This window comes from Salvelinus namaycush, chromosome 20, assembly GCF_016432855.1.
Source record: "Salvelinus namaycush isolate Seneca chromosome 20, SaNama_1.0, whole genome shotgun sequence".
NCBI classification, from domain to species: Eukaryota; Metazoa; Chordata; class Actinopteri; order Salmoniformes; family Salmonidae; genus Salvelinus; species Salvelinus namaycush.
In genome coordinates, this window is record NC_052326.1 from 37,938,768 (window position 1) to 37,962,500 (window position 23,733).

The window sequence follows — 23,733 nt, forward strand, 5'->3', positions numbered from 1 at the left end:
ACCCCCACTGGGCATGATAGGAGTCAACACACACCCCCACTGGACATGATAGGAGTCAACACACACCCCCACTGGGCATGATAGGAGTCAACACACACCCCCACTGGGCATGATAGGAGTCAACACACACCCCCATTGGGGGAATAAACCAGACCAACTCTCACAACTGAACAGACCTATGCGCGTGCACACACACACACACACACACACACACACACACACACACACACACACACACACACACACACACACACACACACACACACACACACACACACACACACACACACACACACACACGCCAACCTGATTAGTAATTTCTCGCCCTCTCTCTCACCCTCCACCTCTCTCTCACTCAGTGTGTGGAGTCGGTGCTGGGCGTGCCCAGTTGGTGCCAGTCTGCCCAGCACTGTCCAGGTGTCAGAGTGTTCAGGGGGATGAAGGCCTCGCCCAGCAGGGTGTTTTCCCAGAATGCACCATCCCCCAGTACCCGTAGGTGGATAACCCTCTGCTGCAGATCTCCGCGAGGGATACGGTCATATACCAACTACAGGGAGAGAGAAGACACACACAGAGTTATACACCAGCTACACAGAGAGAGAGAAGACACACAGAGTTATACACCAGCTACAGAGAGAGAGAGAGAGAGAGAGAGAGAGAGAAGACACACAGAGTTATACACCAGCTACAGGGACAGTCGAGATACACAAAGTTACATACACAGTCACACATCAACTAGGTCTCACCATCTCATTGTAGGTGGGGTTGCAAGTGCGGCGCGCGGCCTTGGTCTTCCTCTTGCTGGTTTTCTGGGGGTCTGGGAGGAGGTACAGCTTGACATAGGGGTCAGGGTCTGTCCCTTCCTGCAAGGGTTGCTAGGAAATACACAGGAGGAAGGATAGTCAGTATATATCTAAAATAACAGTCTACAGTAGAAGTCTTCAACACCATTACATTCTCAATTAGCATCAGTATGCTGAAAGTACACACGCACACAGAATGCATGCACACGCACACGCACACACACACACACACACTCACCAGGCCTCGTATGTGCATGACCATGATGAAGAGCTTGTCACTCTTGTAGGAGATGGAGAGCTTGACCTCTCCTACCACTTTGCCTGAGACCGGAGCCCAACAGATCTCTGCAGGTGGGGGAGAAAGACAGAGACAGAGCATGTGATTATAGCAGAATTATTGTCTCAATGTAGGATTTTAATAAGGCTATACAGTATGTGTGTGTGTGTGTGTGTGTGTGTGTGTGTGTGTGTGTGTGTGTGTGTGTGTGTGTGTGTGTGTGTGTTTATAGCGGCAGGAGGTGTGTGTACATGTATTGTGTTTATGTGTGACGGCCCAGGGAGCAAGGAGGGCTGGATCTACAGAGATAGGTGACTGTATACCTACAGTGGGGCAAAAAAGTATTTAGTCAGCCACCAATTGTGCAAGTTCTCCCACTTAAAAAGATGAGAGAGGCCTGTAATTTTCATCATAGGTACACTTCAACTATGACAGACAAAATAAGAAACAGAAATCCAGAAAATAACATTGTAGGATTTTTAATGAATTTATTTGCAAATTATGGTGGAAAATAAGTATTTGGTCAATAACAAAAGTTTCTCAATACTTTGTTATATACCCTTTGTTGGCAATGACAGAGGTCAAACGTTTTCTGTAAGTCTTCACAAGGTTTTCACACACTGCTGCTGGTATTTTGGCCCATTCCTCCATGCAGATCTCCTCTAGAGCAGTGATGTTTTGGGGCTGTTGCTGGGCAACACGGACTTTCAACTCCCTCCAAATATTTTCTATGGGGTTGAGATCTGGAGACTGGCTAGGCCACTCCAGGACCTTGAAATGCTTCTTACGAAGCCACTCCTTCGTTGCCCAGGCGGTGTGTTTGGGATCATTGTCATGCTGAAAGACCCAGCCACGTTTCATCTTCAATGCCCTTGCTGATGGAAGGAGGTTTTCACTCAATCTCACTATACATGGCCCCATTCATTCTTTCCTTTACACGGATCAGTCGTCCTGGTCCCTTTGCAGAAAAACAGCCCCAAAGCATGATGTTTCCACCCCCATGCTTCACAGTAGGTATGGTGTTCTTTGGATGCAACTCAGCATTCTTTGTCCTCCAAACACAACTAGTTGAGTTTTTAACCAAAAAGTTCTATTTTGGTTTCATCTGACCATTTGACATTCTCCCAATCTTCTTCTGGATCATCCAAATGCTCTCTAGCAAACTTCAGACGGGCCTGGACATGTACTGGCTTAAGCAGGGGGACACGTCTGGCACTGCAGGATTTGAGTCCCTGGCGGCGTAGTGTGTTACTGATGGTAGGCTTTGTTACTTTGGTCCCAGCTCTCTGCAGGTCATTCACTAGGTCCCCCTGTGTGGTTCTGGGATTTTTGCTCACCGTTCTTGTGATCATTTTGACCCCACGGGGTGAGATCTTGCGTGGAGACCCAGATTGAGGGAGATTATCAGTGGTCTTGTATGTCTTCCATTTCCTAATAATTGCTCCCACAGTTGATTTCTTCAAACCAAGCTGCTTACCTATTGCAGATTCAGTCTTCCCAGCCTGGTGCAGGTCTACAATTTTGTTTCTGGTGTCCTTTGACAGCTCTTTGGTCTTGGCCATAGTGGAGTTTGGAGTGTGACTGTTTGAGGTTGTGGACAGGTGTCTTTTATACTGATAACAAGTTCAAACAGGTGCCATTAATACAGGTAACGAGTGGAGGACAGAGGAGCCTCTTAAAGAAGAAGTTACAGGTCTGTGAGAGCCAGAAATCTTGCTTGTTTGTAGGTGACCAAATACTTATTTTCCACCATAATTTGCAAATAAATTCATAAAAAATCCTACAATGTGATTTTCTGGATTTTTCTCTCTCATTTTGTCTGTCATAGTTGAAGTGTACCTATGATGAAAATTATAGGCCTCTCATCTTTTTAAGTGGGAGAACTTGCACAATTGGTGGCTGACTAAATACTTTTTTGCCCCACTGTATATACTATGTGCTGTAGATACATCTTCATTAGAACGCCAGTCAGCCAGATTGAAAGCTGGAGTTCCATTTAACCTCTAACCCATGAACGTTGCTAAATGACTAAAATGTAAAATGTCTATGATTGGTTACGTTATCACATAGGCTACTATTCCGGTGGCCAAGGACACAGAGTGTGTCACGGGCTCTATACATTGGACTCTGCTTGGTGTGGCTGTTTGTTTTAGAAAGTGATAAAGTTAACCCTGTAGCTATATGCTGTGCATTACATCTTGTTAAAATCAGGCTTCCAATAGATAACCATCTCCTCTCAGCGAGTCACCTGATGCATCACACACTGTGGGTGGGTGGGTGGGTGTACCTGCAGGTTTGCTCTGCAGTGTGTTCACCACTGTTCCAGGTTTCTCGTCTCTTTGCAGAGGATGGAAGAAAGTGTAGATGAGGTCACACTGAGATAAAGAGATACAGAGAGACAGAAAGACAGACACAGAGAGAGAGCGAGAGAGAGACAGAAAGAAAGGGGAAGAGGAGGAGGAGGTACATTCAGTTAATGACAGAAAACAACATGACACCTCCACGAGACCTAATTCATTCCTAGGTGGAACATCAACTCACACCAACACTGTGGGCGCTATTTCCAAACTGAAAAAAAGAAATGAGCAGTTCTAGCTTGTGTTTAAGTTTGACATGGAAGTTGAGCTGTGTGTGTGATGTCAAACTGTTCTATTAGAGATACAGTAGAGGGAAGTTTGCCAGCAATCAGAGGCAGGACAGTTCTGGTAAGTGACTACAGTACCCGCCCTGACAGATTGTGTGTGTATGTCTAAGGCTGTAACACTGATATGCGGCTTCTTCTAAAAGGAAGGAGCTGAATTCTAAGAAACACTCCAGTCATACTGAAACCACAACCACGTAGACTTGACTCCACACAGATCATTCTGCCTCCACTTTAATGAGCCTGTGTCCGTGCACATAAATAACTGGCAGTTATATAAATAATACAGTAACAATTCAGTTTAAAAGTTTACATACACCTTAGCCAAATATATTTAAACACAGTTTCACAATTCCTGACATTTAATCCTAGGAAAAGTTCCCTGTTTTAGGTCAGTTAGGATCACCACTTTATTTTAAGAATGTGAAATGTCAGAATAATAGTAGAATGATTTATATCAGCTTTTATTTCTTTCATCACATTCCCAGTGGGTCAGAAGTTTACGTACACTCAATTAGTATTTGAGCAAAGAGGCACTGAGTTTGAAGGTAGGCCTTGAAATACATCCACAGGCACACCTCCAATTGACTCTAATGATGTCAATTAGCCTATCAGAAGCTTCTAAAGCCATGACATAATTTTCTGGAATTTTCCAAGCTGTTTAAAGGCACAGTCAACTTAGTAAACTTCTGACCCACTGGAATTGTGATACAGTGAGTTATAAGTTAAATAATCTGTCTGTAAACAATTGTTGGAAAAATTACTTGTGTCATGCACACAGTAGATGTCCTAACTGACTTGCCAAAACTATAGTTTGTTAACAAGAAGTTTGTAGAGTGGTTGAAAAACAAGTTTTAATGACTCCAAACAGAGTGTATGTAAACTTCAGATTTCAACTGTAGTCATTTGCATTAAAAATTAACTGTTAATATAAAATTAGGATGACATTCATGGTCAGTCTAGTGGTTTTCAAACCTGTACTCTGGGACACCCAGTCATTCCATGTATTTGATCTATTCCAGAGTTAGCACACCTGATTGAACAGAGTCAACACCTGACTAGGTAAATCAGGTAAGGGAATCACGTCTGGGGGAACCAAGAGGTTTGAGAACCACTGGTCTAGTGAATATAGTGATAACACAGTGCTTTAAATAGACCTTAAAATAGAATGGCAGACACACAACAGGGGTCACTGAGTGCCTGAACCAAAGGTCGGAGGTGACTGGTTACCTGGGCGACCTCGGGCGCAGCGTGCACCAGATGCCAGACGTATCCGTTGAGCTCGTCTTTCCTCCTATCAGCCATCGCCTCTCCTCGAGACCGCCCAATCAAAAACCGGCTGGGGAAACTGGGGGGGGGCATCAAAAGCAGTGGTGTAAAGTAAGGAAAATACTTTAAAGTACTAGTTAAGATATTTTTGGGGGTATCTGTACTTTACTCAACTATGTATATTTTTTATAACTTTTACTTCACTACATTGCTAAAGAAAATAATGTACCTTTTACTCCATAAATTTTCCCAAACACCCAAAAGTACTCGTTACTTTTTGAATGCTTAGCAGGACAGGAAAATGGTCAAAGTTACACATTTATCAAGAAAACATCCCTGGTCATCCCTATTGCCTCTGATCTAGCGGATTTACTAAACACACATGCTTCATTTGTAAATGATGTCTGAGTGTTGGAGTGTGCCCTGGCTATCCGTAAATTGAAAAAAATACAAGAGGGGCTCCCGGGTGGCGCAGCGGTCTGCTAGAGGCATCACTACAGACCCTGGTTCTTTCCCAGGCTGTATCACAACCGGCCGTGATCAGGAGTCCCATAGGGCGGCGCACAATTGGCCCAGCATCGTCCGGGTTAGGGGAGGGCTTGGCTGGAGGGGCTTTACTTGGATCATCGCGCTCTAGCGACTCCTTGTGGCGGGCCGGGCGCCTGTAGGCTGACCTTGTTTGTCAGGTGAACAGTGTTTCCTCTGACACATTGGTGCGCCTGGCTTCCGGGTTAAGCAGGCGCGGTTTGGCGGGTCATGTTTCGGGAAGACCCATGACTCGACCTTCGTCTCCCGAGCCCGTTGGGGAGTTGCAGCGATGAGACAAGATCGAAAATTGGGGAGAAAAAATTTAAATACAAGAAAATTGTGCCGTCTGGTTTGCTTAATATAAGGAATTTGAAATGATTTATACTTTTGATACTTAAGTATATTTTAGCAATTACATTTCTTTTTGATACTTAAGTATATTTAAAACCAAATACTTTTAGAATTTTACTCAAGTAGTATTTTAGGGTGACTTTCACTTTTACTTGACTCATTTTCTATTAAGGTAACTTGCCAGCAGCATACCACCCTGCGTCCCACTGCTGGCTTGCTTCCTTCTGAAGCTAAGCAAGGTTGGTCCTGGTCAATTCCTGGATGGGAGACCAGATGTTGCTGGAAGTGGTGTTGGATGGCCAGTAGGAGGCACCCTTTCCCCTGGTCTAAAAATAAATATCCCAACGCCCCAGGGCAGTGATTTGAGACATTGCCCTGTGTAGGGTGCCGTCCATCGGATAGGACGTTAAACGAGTGTCCTGACTCTCTGTGGTCACTAAAGAGCCCATGGCACTTATCGTAAGAGTAGGGGTGTTAACCCCGGTGTCCTGGAGAAATTCCCAATCTGGCCCTCATACCATCACGTTTGTTAAGATAATGGGCATAATGCCAACCCAGAGATGGCACTAGTGGGGCACCTATCTAGGATATATAAACAGGTGCATTATGAATGTCTGATTAGGATGTCGTGACCTGTAACATGTTATACCTGAGTAAAGGATTATGTTTGAACTTTACCAAACTCTCCGATGTAAGTTATTCACATAAAAACAACGGTCACCTATTAATCCCCAGCTTACAATTGGCGCATTCATCTCCCCTGTAACTATTCCCCAGGTCGTTGCTGTAAATGAGAATGTGTTCTCAGTCAACTTACCTGGTAAATAAGGGATAAATGAAATCTTTAAGTATGACAATTGGGTACTTTTTCCACCACTGATCAAAGGATATTGCTATGATTTCACTTTACAGTTGTTACAGTTAGTTAGTATCCACCTCATTTTCAAACATTGCTATGGGCACAGCCAAATAACGGAAGTGATGGATTTCACTTCCACTTTACTTCCCGTGCCAGTGGAAAACTTGCCAGAGGAAATTATTTGAAAGTCAATTCATAGAGTATAAAAGTAAAGTAAACAAGCATAAGTGTAATTTTATTTCATTTAAGTTCACTAGTCCTACTGGTAGGCTAGTTCTGTTGTGATAATAACGTTAGTTGTCAGAGTTAAGGCCCGGGCCATACACCAAGCCAATAACTATAACCATAATTGTAATGATAAACTATAGGCTACATAACTATAAAACGCTGGTGAGCATCCACACAAGAGGACATTTTATAGTTGATCATTCTACAGTCCTACACCTGTCAATCAACTGATCAACACATTCCACTGCTTATACTAAGGTGGTAACAAGACCATTCATGGGGTCTCTAACACAGATACTGGTTCAGACCATTCAGTGCTTTTAGGGTGTGTTCATTGTCATAGTGAAAACTGCAAACAATACTTCAATGTACATGGAGGTCTAATGAAAAATAATATACTCACTTGTATTGAAATGTAGCAATTCAACAAACTCTGTTTAGCCTGTGCATCTTTTACAGCATGTCATTGCCTTGTTGCTCAAGTGGTTTGAAGTGATTTCCATTTTTCTAATAGTTGTCAATTCCTTTGGTTCTTACTTTTCACTGTGCTCATCTCTGTATGTCCTGTGCAATTATTTGCAATGTATCAGTGCAACAATGTAATCATAACCGGCCAAAAGTGATCACATTTCCCCGACATGCATATTCTATGCTGTAGGCTTGTTCTACATTCAGCAAGACCAAGCCTGCTTCTTTCCCCAAATAGGCTATTAGGCCTAATATAAAAAATGAAAATAAATGTCCTACTGTATCTTTTCCTGAGATTTTACGAGAAGAGAAATGGCCTATTGTGGAAAGGCTTGCATAGCCAATAGCCTGTTGCACACGGAAACAGCTGGAAGAAAGTCTAGTGATGTGTAGCCAAAGTAAGAAGCTAAACATTAGCTCGATATTAGGCTAATAATTAGCTAAATATTAGGGCTATAGGCTAAATATTTACCTGTCAAAGTACAAGACAAATAATTTGACAGATTATGAAATGGCAGATCTGTAGTGGGTTCTTCCAGCCTGTGCTCTGTGGCCTACGTTTTTAGACAATACAATTATTATACCTGGGCTACAACAACACAGCGCAATGAGGAACGTATTATTGTTATCAAGTGAATACTATATATATTGTCCATAGGCTGTAAACTGATGTGATGTAGGCTAATTTGAATAACTGCTCATGCCGAAATAACTGCATAGGCCAACAGCCTAGGCCTGAGTATGCAACTATTTGGGTCTCTTCTTGACAGTTTAGAAGGTCTAGAAAGGTACATTAGCAGGTGACTCATACAGTGTATTTTGTCAGGATGTAGCCTGGTGTTAAGATAGGCCTACTGTAGTAAAATATTGGCTTCTCCTTTCCAACTCCCTGCCCGTGAATGCTGTAGCCTATTTTATATTCAGCCAGCAAGAGCAAACGTGCATCTCCCCTCCAATAGACTATTAGTAGGCTAAAGAAAATACGTTGAAATGTGTCCAACAAGCTTTTGTAGTCTGGCTTTTCCTGGGACTCTACAATAATTAAAAGGAATAGCTGTGGCAGTGAAAAGGCCAGGTGCATAATTGCGCAACAGAACAGTGAAAACAGACAGGCTGTAGACTAAGTTAGAAGTGGATGCATATTAGCCAATAATTCATTAGCTCAATGTTAGGCTTCACACTACAAGTGAATATATCCAGTCAATTTACACAGTGAAAGTAAAAAAAGGTTTATCAGATAAAGAAATCCTAGGTAGCTGCCTACACTGTGTGCTCCTGAGGCTGTGCTGAGCGCTCCTTCCCAGTCCCCAGCTAACAGCTAGAAAACACACCCTATTGTTTCAGTTTTTAGGGACAAGAAATGTATTCTACCTAGGCTAGAACACAATGAAATGAAGAATGTTATTATTGTTTTTAAGTGAGTAACAAAACTCTGGTCTAGGCTGTAAACTGCAGTGAATAGCCTGTCATTTAATAACTGCTCAAAAGCCTGTTTTTTTAATTGTGGTGGAAATTCTAACCAAGTGAGAGAGACTTTGTTATTTCTTCAAATAATCAACCTTTATTATCGATGAAGAATTGCAATAATTGAGCTGGTCAACGACCACCCATCGATAATCGTTGATAGCCCAACGAGCAGATTTGGGTTACAGCTCTTTATAGCAAAGTACATCCTCCTGAATGTTCATGACAAACAACAGATGTGTAGAATTATACAAAGGTACATTGTGCTATCAATCAACGGACAGCAAGATTTACATTGCGCCAGGTTTCTGCCACTAGGTCATTTACTGCTTGTTTATACAGGGTTATTTTTTCAGTTTCACACTCCTTAACACACAGATACTAATGCAACAAGTCCAGTGTTCATCTGCATGTGAGAGAGAAACTGGAGGGAGGGTTCACCTGGCCCTGGCACACAGGCCAGCATTACACAGACACTAATCATTCAATGGACTGCAGGCTCTATCACCAAGCCATCATAAATCAATTGCTAGCGCCAAGCCCCAACTCAGTCCCACAGACACAGATGAGACAGCACTGAGAAATCTTATTCGATTCATAAACAGTATTAAAACATAATCTTGCCATTTTCTACCATAGAATGCATGTTCATTTAGAAATAACTCCATCTAGCCTGCCTGATTGGAAAAACCATTTGGATCAGTTATGGGTTTATTCACTGCAGTTCACAAGGTCCAGACACATTAGCAGGACAGTAATATGGTGTATTCTGTCATGATATATCAGTTAACAGAAACAGGTAAATACAGGGATTTCTAGTGGCGCACATATGAATTATGATAATGTGCGAGCGCGGAGGAAGTTGTATCCATAGTTGCCGCGTTTGGCTTCCGTGTTTTAAAAGTGTTGGAAAATGAGGTGGATAGTTACAGATACCAGTGACATCATTTCCTACGGTTATTTAGACTCCAATGATTATCACTATTCCTCTATTACTAGTTTTAGTTACTGTTGTTGTTTCAAGAGAAGGGTGATGTTCTGTACATGATCAGTGTGTGTGTGTTACCTGGGTAGTTTGGATGAGGGGAAGACGAGGCGTAGTTTACTGTGTAGTTCATAGAACTCCTCAAAGCTCCTCTGGACCAACACTGACCCCTGCTCGCCCTCTCGCTCCACCTTCACCACAAATGCCTGTGGGGAGAGAGACACACACACACTATACAGTTGATCGTACATGACTCCAGCCTTACGTGATGCATCCTTTACGAAGGCTGTGGGTTAGGGTTAGGGAGAGACAGTTTGTCTTTTGTATTTGTTGCTGGGCTTATACTAAAGTGTAGGTGCATGTGTGTGTAGCTAACTGTAGACTTACATAGCATTAATTTTATGGGGCTGTGTGTGGATACGTAGTATATTGTATGACTGTAGACGTACGTATTATTTTATCATTTGCTGGGGCTGTATGTGCGTATGTAGTATAGTGGACATATCCCTTGCTGGGCCTATATGAACATGTAACTGATTTACACATAGGTTTAATTTACGAGGACTGTAGGTGTATATGACTGTAGACTTACGTATCCTTTGCTGGAACTGTACGTTCGTATGTGTCGGCAGACAAAGAGGTTGCGGATGAGTCCATCAGTCTTGAGGGTGTAAACTCGAGGGGCAAAGGAGAGGACAGGATGCTCCTCAGATGAGGCAAACTTCATCTGGGCCAAGTTATGGATGAAGAAGTTCAACTTAGTTGCAACACTGCCCAGACTGGACTCTATCAACCTAGAGAGGGACAGAGAGAGGAGGGAGAGAGAGAGAGAAAGCGAGAGATGAGTCAGACAAGAGACCACACAGTCTATGTCTGTACAGTTTATACTGTAAGTCTATATAGGGGCAGCGGGTAGCCTAGTGGTTAGAGCGTTGGGCCAGTAACCGAAAGGTTGCTAGATCGAATCCCCGAGCTGACAAGGTAAACATCTGTCGTTTTGCCGCTGAACAAGGCAGTTAACCCACTGTTCCTAGGCCGTCATTATAAATAAGAATTTCTTCTTAACTGACTTGCCTAGTTAAATAAATGTTAAATAAAAAATATATAGAATATACTGTGTGCGTGTACCTGGTGAAGTACATTGTAGCGTCAGCCTCAGACTCGTGAGGTCTCAAGGCGTCGTAGACATACTTCAGATCATCCAGCTCTGACAGCTCAGGAATGCCACACGACAACATCTATACAGGACACAAAGGAAGACATCAGTGTGTGTGTGTTCGTACACACACACACACACACACACACACGTGTATGTATACGTACCAGTCCCAGTAGGTTGAGGAAGAGGTGTGTGTGTTTGCGGATGAGGTTGTAGGCCTCACAGCACAGGTCCACAAAGTCATGGAAACGACTGGAAGGTTTCTCTCCTCCGTTGATGACATAGGCCATGTCAGAGGTGAACGCAAACGGAGCACGGTCTCTGCCAATCACAAATACACACAGATAAATACCAATCAGAACACAGGGCCATTGGTCTCTACCAACAGGAACAGAACCATCTGTCTGTCTGCCAATCAGCTAAAGACTAAACCAAAAACAAAGACAGTGGGAAAAGTTACGTTCCTCTGTCCTCACAATAGGGACTACATCTAGATTTGAAATTGAAGTTGGGCATACATTTCCCAGCGCCCTCCCGGGCTCACCGTTTGATGTTGCCAAACATCTGGGCATGTCCTAAAAACTTGCCAAAGTCGATGTGGAACATGTGACCGCTGGTCTTTAGCATGATATTGTCATTGTGGCGGTCACAGATACCCAGGATGTAGGTGGCCACGCAGCAGCCTGCGCACGAGTAGATAAAGTTCTCCACAGCCTAGCAGGACACAGCACAGGGTCAGAGGTTACAGGTCAAAGTGTGTACGACGAGAGTGTTGGTGGGAGGTTGAGAGAGTGGGCGAGTGGGTGATAGTTTGTGCATGCGTGCACATGTGTCTGACTGTACCTTCTCATACTCGTCCTCTGTGGGGTTGTGTTTCTGTAGCCAGTCAGCCAGGGGTCGGTCCTTAAAGGAACCAGTCACTCCATGTTCCCCCTGGATCCTCCTCAGAGTCTCAGCCTGGGGAATCATCTCCACCATACCTGAGAGAGAGAGAGGAGAGAAGAGAGAGAGAGAGATGAGAAAGAGAGGAGAGCGAGAGAGGAGAAAGAGAGGAGGGCGAGAGAGAGACACATACTTTTTGGTTATGTAGTGTATGTGGACACCTGCTCGTCGAACTTCTCATTCCAAAATCATGGGCATTGATATGGAGTTGGTCCCCCCTTTGCTGCTATAACAGCCTCCACTCTTCTGGGAAGGCTTTCCACTAGATGTTGGAATATTGCTGCGGGGACTTGCTTCCATTCAGCCACTAGTGATGTCGGGGACTGCTGTTGGCCGAGTAAGTCGGTGTTCCAATTCATCCCAAAAGTGATCGATGGGGTTGAGGTCAGAGCTCAGTGCAGGCCAATCAAGTTCTTCCACACCGACAAACCATTTCTCTATGGACCTCGCTTTGTGCAAAAGGGGCATTGTCATGCTGAAACAAGAAAAGGGCCTTCCCCAAACTTTTGCCACAAAGTTGGAAGCACAGAATCGTCTATAATGTCATTGTATGCTATAACGTTAAGATTTCCCTTCACTGGAACAAAGGGGCCTAGCCTGAACCATGAAAAACAGCCCCAGACCATTATTCCTCCTCCACCAAACTTTACAGTTGGTACCATGCTTTGGTGCAGGTAGCGTTCTCCTGGCATCCGCCAAACCCAGATTCGTCCGTCGGAATGCCAAATGGTGAATCGTGATTCATCACTCCAGAGAACGTGTTTCCACTGCTATAGAGTCCAATGGCGGTGAGCTTTACACCACTCCAGCCAACGCTTGGCATTGCGCAAGGTGATCTTAGGCTTCCTGATGGGCCGCCCCCAAGTGGTAAGAGTAGGCAACAACACGTCTGCCACGCTGATCCTTAACACTTGGGCCCCTCAGGGGTGTGTACTTAGTCCCCTCCTGTAATCCTTGTTCACCCACGACTGTGTGACCAAACACAACTCCAAACCATCATTAAGTTTGCTGACGACACAACAGTGGTAGGCCTGATCACCGACAACGATGAGATGGCCTATAGGGAGGTGGTCAGAGAACTGGCAGTGTGGTGCCAGGACAACAACCTCTCCCTCAATGTGAGCAAGACAAAGGAGCTGATCGTGGACTACAGCAAAAGGCGGGCCGAACAGGCCCCCATTAACATCGACGGGGCTGTAGTGGAGCGGGTCGAGAGTATCAAGTTCCTTGGTGTCCATATCACCAACGAACTATCATGGTCAAAACATACCAAGACAGTCGTGAAGAGGGCACGACAAAACCTTTCCCCCCTCAGGAGACTGAAAAGATTTGGCATGGGTTCCCAGATCCTCAAAAAGTTCTACAGCTGCACCATTAAGAGCATCCTGACCGGTTGTATCACCGCCTGGTATGGTGTTAGAAGTTCACCTAGGGGTCATGATTGGGGCTGTACCAAATGATTGATGTATTAGAATCATTTATTATGCTTATGTTGTATTAATAGAACAGGGGTTATAAGACCCCTCCCTCTTTACATTTATAGGGTCCTAGACTACAGATTAACAATATATATACACATTATGAGGTTTTAATATTGTTCCACAGTGGTTTTCTAGTTCTCTCTCTCTTATAAAGAAACTGTCTGAGAAATGTGTGACAGACAGAACTCTGCAGGGGAGTGTAGGAGATAAGACTACTCAGACACTCCACTATAAATCAACTTGGACATTTACTGCTAAGCTTTTAGATAACACACTAAAAGCCTTGTTTATATAGCTTTGTAGGCATGGTTTTGGTCTCATGAGTAAAAGATAATGACGTAGGCAGTGACATCACGAGGGCAGGATTTCAGGTTTGATAAAATAAGATGGGACCTTTTCTTTGATGCAGAACTTACTCGGAAACATGCGTTATCTTCCTGTTGTCAACTTCTGTCTGCAATTGCATTAATAAAGATTTTCTAATGATTTAATTAAAGATATTGTCATAATGCTGATTTCACCAATGATTGACAAGGAACAAGGAAACGAACCCCAACAATGAAAACTGCTCGGCATTTGACAGTAAGGCGCTACAGAGGATAGTGCGAATGGCCCAATACATCACCGTGGCCAAGCTTCCTGCCATCCAGGACCTACAGTTGAAGTCGGAAGTTAACATACACTTAGGTTGGAGTCATTAAAACTATTTTTTCAACCACTCCACAAATTTCCTGACTTAGGTCAGTTAGGACATCTACTTTGTGCATGACACAAATATTTTTACCAACGATTGTTTAGAGACAGATTATTTCCCTTATAATTCACTGTATCACAATTCCATTGGGTCAGAAGTTTACATACACTAAGTTGACTGCCTTTAAACAGCTGGGAAAATTCCAGAAAATTATGTCATGGCTTTAGAAGCTTCTGCTGAGGCTAATTGACATCATTTGAGTCAATTGGAGGTGTACCTGTGGATGTATTTCAAGGCCTACCTTCAAACTCAGTGCCTCTTTGCTTGACATCATGGGAAAATCAAAAGAAATCAGCCAAGACCTCAGAAAAAAAATTGGAGACCTCCACAAGTCTGGTACATCCTTGGGAGCCATTTCTAAACGCCTGAAGGTACCACGTTCATCTGTACAAACAATATTACGCAAGTATTAACACCATGGGACCACGCAGCCTTCATACCCCTCAGGAAGGAGACACATTCTGTCTCCTAGAGATGAACGTACCTTGGTGCGAAAAGTGCAAATCAATCCCAGAACAACAGCAAAGGACGTGAAGATGCTGGAGGAAACAGGTATAAAAGTATCTATATCCACAGTAAAACGAGTCCTATATCGACATAACCTGAAAGGCCGCTCAGCAAGGAAGAAGCCACTGCTATAAAACCGCCATAAAAAAGCCAGACTATGGTTTGCAACTGCACATGGGGACAAAGATTGTACTTTTTGGAGAAATGTCCTCTGGTCTGATGAAACAAAAACAGAACTGTTTGGCCATAATGACCATCGTTATGTTAAGAGGAAAAGGGGGAGGCTTGCAAGCCAAAGAACACCATCCCAGCCGTGAAACACAGGGGTGGCAGCATCATGTTGTGGGTGTGCTTTGCTGCAGGAGGGACTGGTGCACTTCACAAAATAGATGGCTTCATGAGAAAGGAAAAGTATGTGTATATATTGAAGCAACATCTCAAGACATCAGTCAGGAAGTTAAAGCTTAGTCGCAAATGGGTCTTCCACATGGACAATGACCCCAAGCATACTTCCAAAGTTGTGGCAAAATGGCTTAAGGACAACAAAGTCAAGGTATTGAGGTGGCCATCACAAAGCCCTGACCTCAATCCCATTGAACATTTGCGGGCAGAACTGAAAAAGCATGTGCGAGCAAGGAGGCCTACAAACCTGACTCAGTTACACCAGCTCTGTCAGGAGGAATGGGCCAAAATTCACCCAACTTATTGTGGGAAGCTTGTGGAAGGCTACCCAAAACTTTTGACCCAAGTTAAACAATGTAAAATCAATGCTACCAAATACTAATTGAGTGTATGTAAACTTCTGACCCACTGGGAATGTGATGAAATAAATAAAAGCTGAAATAAATCATTCTCTCTACTATTATTCTGACATTTCACATTCTTAAAATAAAAAAAGTGGTGATCCTAACTGACCTAAAACAGGGAATTTTTACTAGGATTAAATGTCAGGAATTGTGAATAAATGTGAATTAAATGTATTTATATAAATGTATAAATGTATTTGGCTAAGTTGTATGTAAACTTCTGACTTCAACTGTATATAATAGGCGGTGTCAGAGGAAAGCCCATAAAATTGTCAGAGACTTCAGTCACCCAAGTCTGTATAGACTGTTTTCTCTGCTTCCGCACGGCAAGCTGTACCGGAGCGCCAAGTCTAGGACCAAAAGGCTCCTCAACAACTTCTACCCCCAAGCCATAAGACTGCTGAACAATTAATAAAATCGCCACCGGAAAATTTACATTGACCCCCCCTACCTTTTGTACACTCGCTGTTTGTTTGTTACCTATGCATCATCACTTCGCCCCCACCTACATACAGATTACCTCAACTAGCATGTAACCCCGCACACTGACTCGGTACCGGTGCCCCCTGTATATAGCCTCGTTATTCTTATTGTGTTACTTTTATTATTACTTTTTATTTTAGTCTACTTGGTAAATATTTTCTTCTTGAACTGCACTGTTGGTTAAGGGCTTGTAAGTAAACATTTCACAGTAAAGTCTACACTTGTTGTATTCGGCACATGTGACAAATAAAATTTGATTTTATTTTGATTTGATAATAATACACACAGGCAAAAATGACGTGAGAGCACAGGAGGAAAGGCAGGCCACAGCACTCAATGGAGTGACTGAAAAAGCTTATTCTACTTTCCCCAAATAAATCAGAAATACACACATTGTCATCCTATAGACATTGTCAACCTACAAGAAACATGGTAAAAAGGAGATGAACCCACTGGTTGCCCTCTAAGTTAGAGAGAGCTGGTAGTCCCATCCACCCAACTACCAGAAGTAAAACAGGGAAGAGACTCAGGGGGTATGCTAATTTGGTATAAAGCAGACCTAACTCACTTTATTAAATCAATCAAAACAGGAACCTCTCGCTCTCTCCCCCTCCCTCCTTACCTCTGCCTCGTCCGGTAGAAAAACATCTGAAGATCACCATCCTCATGTCCAGCCCCTCCTGGATCCAGATCTTGTTCATGATGCGGATGATCTGCAGGGTCAGCATGTCCTGGCGCAGGTCGTCACCTGACTTGAGAGCAGAGGTCAGAAGATACAGCGGTCACAGAGGTCGAAGGTCAACAAGGGTTCAGAAAGGCACATTTAAGTGGATTGTTGATTCAGTAGAGTAAAACAGTGGCTGCATCTCAGTAGTCTTAAGTGGCTCTCTGATTCAGTGGTGTTTGAAATGTTTACCTTGAAGATGACATTGATGTTGTCTCCCAGAGGATCCAGGTTCTGGAAGGACAGTTTGAGCGGCACGGCGTTGGAGTTGAAGTAAGAACACAACTGCAGACAGAGATCACACACAGACACGAGCTCACATACAGACAGGAGTAAAACACACACACACACACACACAGTAAAACACACAGGAGCAAACACACACGTACGTACGCACGCACACTAACACAAACACGTACCTGTATGTTGATGGCTTTGACCAGCATGCCAGGGTTGAGGGGGAGACGGCAGCTGCTACTGACAGAGAAGAACTCCCTGACCTCCTCCAGTCCCTCTCGAAGGATGGCCTGTCTGCTGGAGGGAGAGGTGTCCCGGACACGTTGGGCTACTTTAGCCAGGATGGTGACCAGCCAGCACTGTCTGTCAAACTCCTCTCGGAAACCCCGACCAACACAGCACAGCAGGCCTGCTAACAGGTGCTGGTACCTCCCACTGAATTGGCTGTCCTGCAGAGTGTCCTTCAACAACCTGGGAGACAGAGGAAATGTATCTGACTATGTGGTCCACTGTGCAGTACTGTGTACATTTATACATGTCAGCATTTAACAAATGTGTACTTTGTGTTCAGGGCCCGTATTCATGAAGCATCTCTGAGTGCTCCTCTAGCATCAATTTAGCCTTTAAATCATAATGGTTAACAGGGTGGACCTGATCCCAGATCAGCAATCCTACTTCTTATGAATATGGGCCCTGATGTAATCGTGTTAACTACATTTTAAGAATATTTTTTTATGCATCATCCAGTGAGTTTGTTTAAGTATTTCCCAATCTGTCCAGCAGGTGGAAACATGTTTGCCCTACTGAAGACAGAGCATCAATGACATTGTCCGACATTAGAGCATTGTCATGTATGGAATGCTGTACTTTACTTTTTTATTGGGTGTTTCTGTGAGCGAATGTGAGTCATGAATTGCCTCATGTCTATGTTAAGAGGTGGTGTTTCTGTGAGCCTACATCAGGCTGCGCGTGTGTCTGAGCCTACATCAGGTTGTGTGTCTGAGCCTACATCAGGTTGTGTGTCTGTGAGCCTACATCAGGTTGTGTGTCTGTGAGCCTACATCAGGTTGTGTGTCTGTGAGCCTACATCAGGTTGTGTGTCTGTGAGCCTACATCAGGTTGTGTGTCTGTGAGCCTACATCAGGTTGTGTGTCTGTGAGCCTACATCAGGTTGTGTGTCTGTGAGCCTACATCAGGTTGTGTGTCTGTGAGCCTACATCAGGTTGTGTGTCTGTGAGCCTACATCAGGTTGTGTGTCTGTGAGCCTACATCAGGTTGTGTGTCTGTGAGCCTACATCAGGTTGTGTGTCTGTGAGCCTACATCAGGTTGTGTGTCTGTGAGCCTACATCAGGTTGTGTGTCTTTGAGCCTACATCAGGTTGTGTGTCTGTGAGCCTACATCAGGTTGTGTGTGAAGACAAAAGGAAGGCTGAGTGTGTCTTGATGCATGAGCTGATATGTGTGTAAGTCTCACCAGAAGAGATAGTGTGCGATGCGCATGTCCCCTATGGCTCTCCGTAGCAGGAAACGCACCAACGGGCTGTCCAGGTAACACTCATATTTCAGAGCCTGCGAGACAGCGCGAGGGCGAGAGAGACGATTGAGAGAGTTGGTTAGATGCTCCACATAGCCCTCTAACGAGGTGTTTGTATGGTAATCATAAGGCATTGGTACAGTGTTACCTGCACCAGCTGTGGTAGGAAGTCCAGCAGCTCAGGGTCAGAGATAGAGTCCATCCACTGTACTGCAGTATGCCTCAGCTCCTGATCAGGGAACCTAATACACATTCAATACATTTGGCATTATATTATTAAATTGTTTCAATCCAAAATAAATAAAGATTTGAGAGATCAAGCTTGGACCTCATTAATCATTGAACTGTCATTTTTAAAAGAGGATGATGCATGTGATGTCATGTATGTTGTCCTGCTGGTTGGTATTTGGTATTTATGTTCCAGAACAGGATTCTAAGCCTGTCAGGTCCACTCCCATCTCTGACCATGACCCCAAACTGCCAGCATGTCTGTGGTCCACATGAACACCTCCAGTCTGAACACATCATGACAAGGTTGTGACTGTTTCCTTGGCCAGTGTTGCCCCAGAAACCATTGCCTGGCAACCACATGCACACATGCAAACACACAGTCCCCTTACGTGGCATGCAGCAGGCCCAGTGCGTGGTGGTGGTTGAGACATGCCCACTGGCGGAGCAGGGCATAGATATCTGACAGACATGCCCACTCCCAGCGGGGGGCACTAGCCAGCACCAGGGGCAGGGCACCACTCTCTGACTGGCAGAACGAACGCTTCTCCCACAACAGACGCTTGTCCTCTGGAGTCAACCTGGACACAGAGACAGAGAGAGACAGACACAGAGAGAGAGAGAGACAGACACAGAGAGAAACAGAGAGAATAAATATAAGCTGACATTAATATTTAGCTTGAGAGTGGGGGAAAGAGAGGGGGATATGGAGAGAAGGGAGGGGTAAAAAGAGTGAAAGGTTGGAAATAAAAGGGGAAATACTGTATATTTTGGTGTTGCTCTCAGCAGCATTAGATGGCCTCTCTCCACTGTAATAAAGATATAGATAATCTTGGTTACCCAGAAGTAAAATTATTTTGCGAAAGTTTGTCATTTCCTGTTTTACTTCTGGGGGGATGCCGTTAACAATTGTGATTACCTTTGTGTGAAGAAAGGAAGTGAAGTCTCCTCTCTCGTAAACGGAAACTATCGGCCAAACTCCTCTGTTCCGCTAATTTCACCCGTGTTTATCATGGCCAAAGGTTCTGTTTTCAGGAATTTCAGCCTATTTTGACTTTGTGGCTGTGGAATCTAGTGGAAAGCATTTATCATCCGCACACAGGCTTGAAAATCACGGCACCAGTTTAAGCACAGCCTTCTCCCAATCTTGATTTTCCAAATGATCAATGACGAAATCCAAAAACCAGGAACTACTGCTGCTTGTAATCACATTCTACGTGGGCCTTGACAGATACTTATCGTTTCATCTATCCTATCCACTACAGATCAAGAGATAGATAACCCTCGTACAAATGTGGCCAACACGTATCAATGCTCTCTTTGCTCTGTCACGATAACACTGCTCTGTTTCTCTTTGCTTTGGCAATACTCACTCTAACATAGTTACGCCAATAAAGAACAATCGTTAAATTTGAAACAGGCAAACACAAAAAAAGACAATGTTTGGAAGGTGTGTGTAAGGGGGAGAGAGTGGCAGACAGAGAGAGGGAGTGAAGGAGAGAGAGATAACGAGGAAGAAAAATAAGGGAGATAAGGTGACTGGTAGAAGGGAGAATAAACAGTATCAATTCATATAGTAGATTCATAGTCATCACATACACGCACAGGTTCATCTGTGTATGTTTGTATCCCTGTCTCAATCAACAGACACAGGTTCATCTGTGTATGTTTGTATCCCTGTCTCAATCAACACGCACAGGTTCATCTGTGTATGTTTGTATCCCTGTCTCAATCAACACGCACAGGTTCATCTGTGTATGTTTGTATCCCTGTCTCAATCAACACGCACAGGTTCATCTGTGTATGTTTGTATCCCTGTCTCAATCAACACGCACAGGTTCATCTGTGTATGTTTGTATCCCTGTCTCAATCAACAGACACAGGTTCATCTGTGTATGTTTGTATCCCTGTCTCAATCAACAGACACAGGTTCATCTGTGTATGTTTGTATCCCTGTCTCAATCAACAGACACAGGTTCATCTGTGTATGTTTGTATCCCTGTCTCAATCAACAGACACAGGTTCATCTGTGTATGTTTGTATCCCTGTCTCAATCAACAGACACAGGTTCATCTGTGTATGTTTGTATCCCTGTCTCAATCAACAGACACAGGTTCATCTGTGTATGTTTGTATCCCTGTCTCAATCAACAGACACAGGTTCATCTGTGTATGTTTGTATCCCTGTCTCAATCAACAGACACAGGTTCATCTGTGTATGTTTGTATCCCTGTCTCAATCAACAGACACAGGTTCATCTGTGTATGTTTGTATCCCTGTCTCAATCAACACGCACAGGTTCATCTGTGTATGTTTGTATCCCTGTCTCAATCAACAGACACAGGTTCATCTGTGTATGTTTGTATCCCTGTCTCAATCAACACGCACAGGTTCATCTGTGTATGTTTGTATCCCTGTCTCAATCAACACGCACAGGTTCATCTGTGTATGTTTGTATCCCTGTCTCAATCAACAGACACAGGTTCATCTGTGTATGTTTGTATCCCTGTCTCAATCAACAGACACAGGTTCTTATGTGTATGTTTGTATCCCTGTCTCAATCAACAGACACAGGTTCTTATGTGTATGTTTGTATCCCTGTCTCAATCAACAGACACAGGTTCTTATGTGTATGTTTGTATCCCTGTCTCAATCAACAGACACAGGTTCTTATGTGTATGTTTGTATCCCTGTCTCAATCAACAGACACAGGTTCATCTGTGTATGTTTGTATCCCTGTCTCAATCAACAGACACAGGTTCATCTGTGTATGTTTGTATCCCTGTCTCAATCAACAGACACAGGTTCATCTGTGTATGTTTGTATCCCTGTCTCAATCAACAGACACAGGTTCATCTGTGTATGTTTGTATCCCTGTCTCAATCAACAGACACAGGTTCATCTGTGTATGTTTGTATCCCTGTCTCAATCAACAGACACAGGTTCATCTGTGTATGTTTGTATCCCTGTCTCAATCAACAGACACAGGTTCATCTGTGTATGTTTGTATCCCTGTGTCAATCAACAGACACAGGTTCTTATGTGTATGTTTGTATCCCTGTCTCAATCAACAGACACAGGTTCTTATGTGTATGTTTGTATCCCTGTCTCAATCAACAGACACAGGTTCTTATGTGTATGTTTGTATCCCTGTCTCAATCAACAGACACAGGTTCTTATGTGTATGTTTGTATCCCTGTCTCAATCAACAGACACAGGTTCGTCTGTGTATGTTTGTATCCCTGTCTCAATCAACAGACACAGGTTCTTATGTGTATGTTTGTATCCCTGTCTCAATCAACAGACACAGGTTCGTCTGTGTATGTTTGTATCCCTGTCTCAATCAACAGACACAGGTTCGTCTGTGTATGTTTGTATCCCTGTCTCAATCAACAGACACAGGTTCGTCTGTGTATGTTTGTATCCCTGTCTCAATCAACAGACACAGGTTCGTCTGTGTATGTTTGTATCCCTGTCTCAATCAACAGACACAGGTTCGTCTGTGTATGTTTGTATCCCTGTCTCAATCAACAGACACAGGTTCATATCATCAACAATGATAAATCTAGTGTTTTTCCATATAATATTAAACTGATCCTGACCATTAATCACCATTTGTTGAAGTTTTGAATGTGTGCACATTGGGGCTGGGAGGTATACCGTATTTTCCTTTATACCGGTATTGATGCACGGACCAGTTTTGGTTTTTAGTTTGCCTTCTATAATGGTATTTGAATGTTTCACTCGTTAAATGTGATACGCTGTGTGGAATGTCCATTTTTATAGTTTACTCCGCTACTTGAGTCACCTCTCTCCGCTCTCTCTCTCGCTCCATGCCGCTTTCCACACAGACCTAGTCCCGCCCCACAGACCTAGTCCCGCCCCACAGACCTAGTCCCGCCCAACAGACCTAGTCCCGCCCCACAGACCTAGTCCCGCCCCACAGACCTAGTCCCGCCCCACAGACCTAGTCCCGCCCCACAGACCTAGTCCCGCCCCACAGACTAACACTATTAGTTTGTGTTTCTTACATCTGCAAACAGTTAGTTTGTCTTTTCTAAGCAAGTTGTGGCTAAACTGCAACAGTCGGTAAAAAATAAGGCCTAGATTTTTTGCCCGTATCGCACAGCCCTACGTGGCAGTGTGGAAATTATCTTAAATTAGTGCAGGAAATGCAGAAATTGATGAAAATGCAGAAAAAGTTGGTGGAAGTTTAATTGAACAGTATAAAACAACCAGAATGGAGAAAGACCCATCATATCACTTAAAATGTATGTGTTGCCACCCTTGGGTCACACACAAGCACATTTAAAATTGTATTATTCAAAACATGAAATACCATCATAAATTTGAAAAATACTGTGATATGATATTTTGGCCACATCATCCAGCCCTAGTGCACATTCTAGTCAAAAGCCTCATAGGTTGACATTAAGACATTCCTGGTTATTTAGAGGTCAAGAGAGTGGAGGGAAAGGCACAAAGTAAACATTAAACAAACATCAAAACACAAACAGCACATTCCCTTTCCTTCCATCTTTCAAAGGTACGCTCCAAAGCCCCATTTACAGAACCATGCTTGGAAGTAAACATCAAAACACTGGTCCAAGATAAACATGGTTCGTTTATCTCTCTTACAACACACAAGAAAGATCATAAACTATGACAACGTCTAATGGACTAAACACTACACTGTGAGGACCAAACAATTGATTCTCATTCAAAATCCTGTTTTCCTAACCCTAACCCCACCCCTTAACTCTAACCTTAAACCCATAACTTAAACATAACTCCAAACTCTAATTGTAACCCTAAAATAGCTCTTTTCCTTTTGGGGACTGGCAAAATGTCCCCACTTGTCTGGTTTTTCCTTGTTTTACTATCCTTTTGAGGACTTCTGATACCCACAAGGATAGTAAATACCCCAAACCCCCCCCCCCCCACACACACAGACGACAAGAAAGGAGAGAAGGGGGGAGAGAAGGGGGGATGGGGAGAATAGAGGG

The 23,733-nt window shown here is 43.6% G+C and overlaps 1 protein-coding gene across 1 annotated transcript in view; it reads right to left on the reverse strand.

The window, feature by feature from the left end:
* Positions 1-305: 305 nt before the first annotated feature.
* Positions 306-23,733, reverse strand: part of LOC120064609 (phosphatidylinositol 4-phosphate 3-kinase C2 domain-containing subunit beta-like) — a 43,271-nt gene continuing 19,843 nt past the window's right edge. Inside the window, exons 15-31 of the mRNA XM_039015211.1 lie at positions 19,121-19,309; positions 18,649-18,742; positions 18,441-18,535; positions 17,149-17,437; positions 16,922-17,014; positions 16,628-16,757; positions 11,876-12,012; positions 11,577-11,746; positions 11,197-11,353; positions 11,002-11,111; positions 10,466-10,667; positions 9,955-10,079; positions 4,952-5,069; positions 3,368-3,455; positions 1,042-1,148; positions 747-875; positions 306-547 (exon numbers count right to left, since the gene is read on the reverse strand). Coding sequence (XP_038871139.1) covers positions 356-547; positions 747-875; positions 1,042-1,148; positions 3,368-3,455; positions 4,952-5,069; positions 9,955-10,079; positions 10,466-10,667; positions 11,002-11,111; positions 11,197-11,353; positions 11,577-11,746; positions 11,876-12,012; positions 16,628-16,757; positions 16,922-17,014; positions 17,149-17,437; positions 18,441-18,535; positions 18,649-18,742; positions 19,121-19,309 — 2,425 coding nt within the window. The 3' untranslated portion in view covers positions 306-355. The remainder of the gene's footprint in view (positions 548-746; positions 876-1,041; positions 1,149-3,367; positions 3,456-4,951; positions 5,070-9,954; positions 10,080-10,465; positions 10,668-11,001; positions 11,112-11,196; positions 11,354-11,576; positions 11,747-11,875; positions 12,013-16,627; positions 16,758-16,921; positions 17,015-17,148; positions 17,438-18,440; positions 18,536-18,648; positions 18,743-19,120; positions 19,310-23,733) is intronic.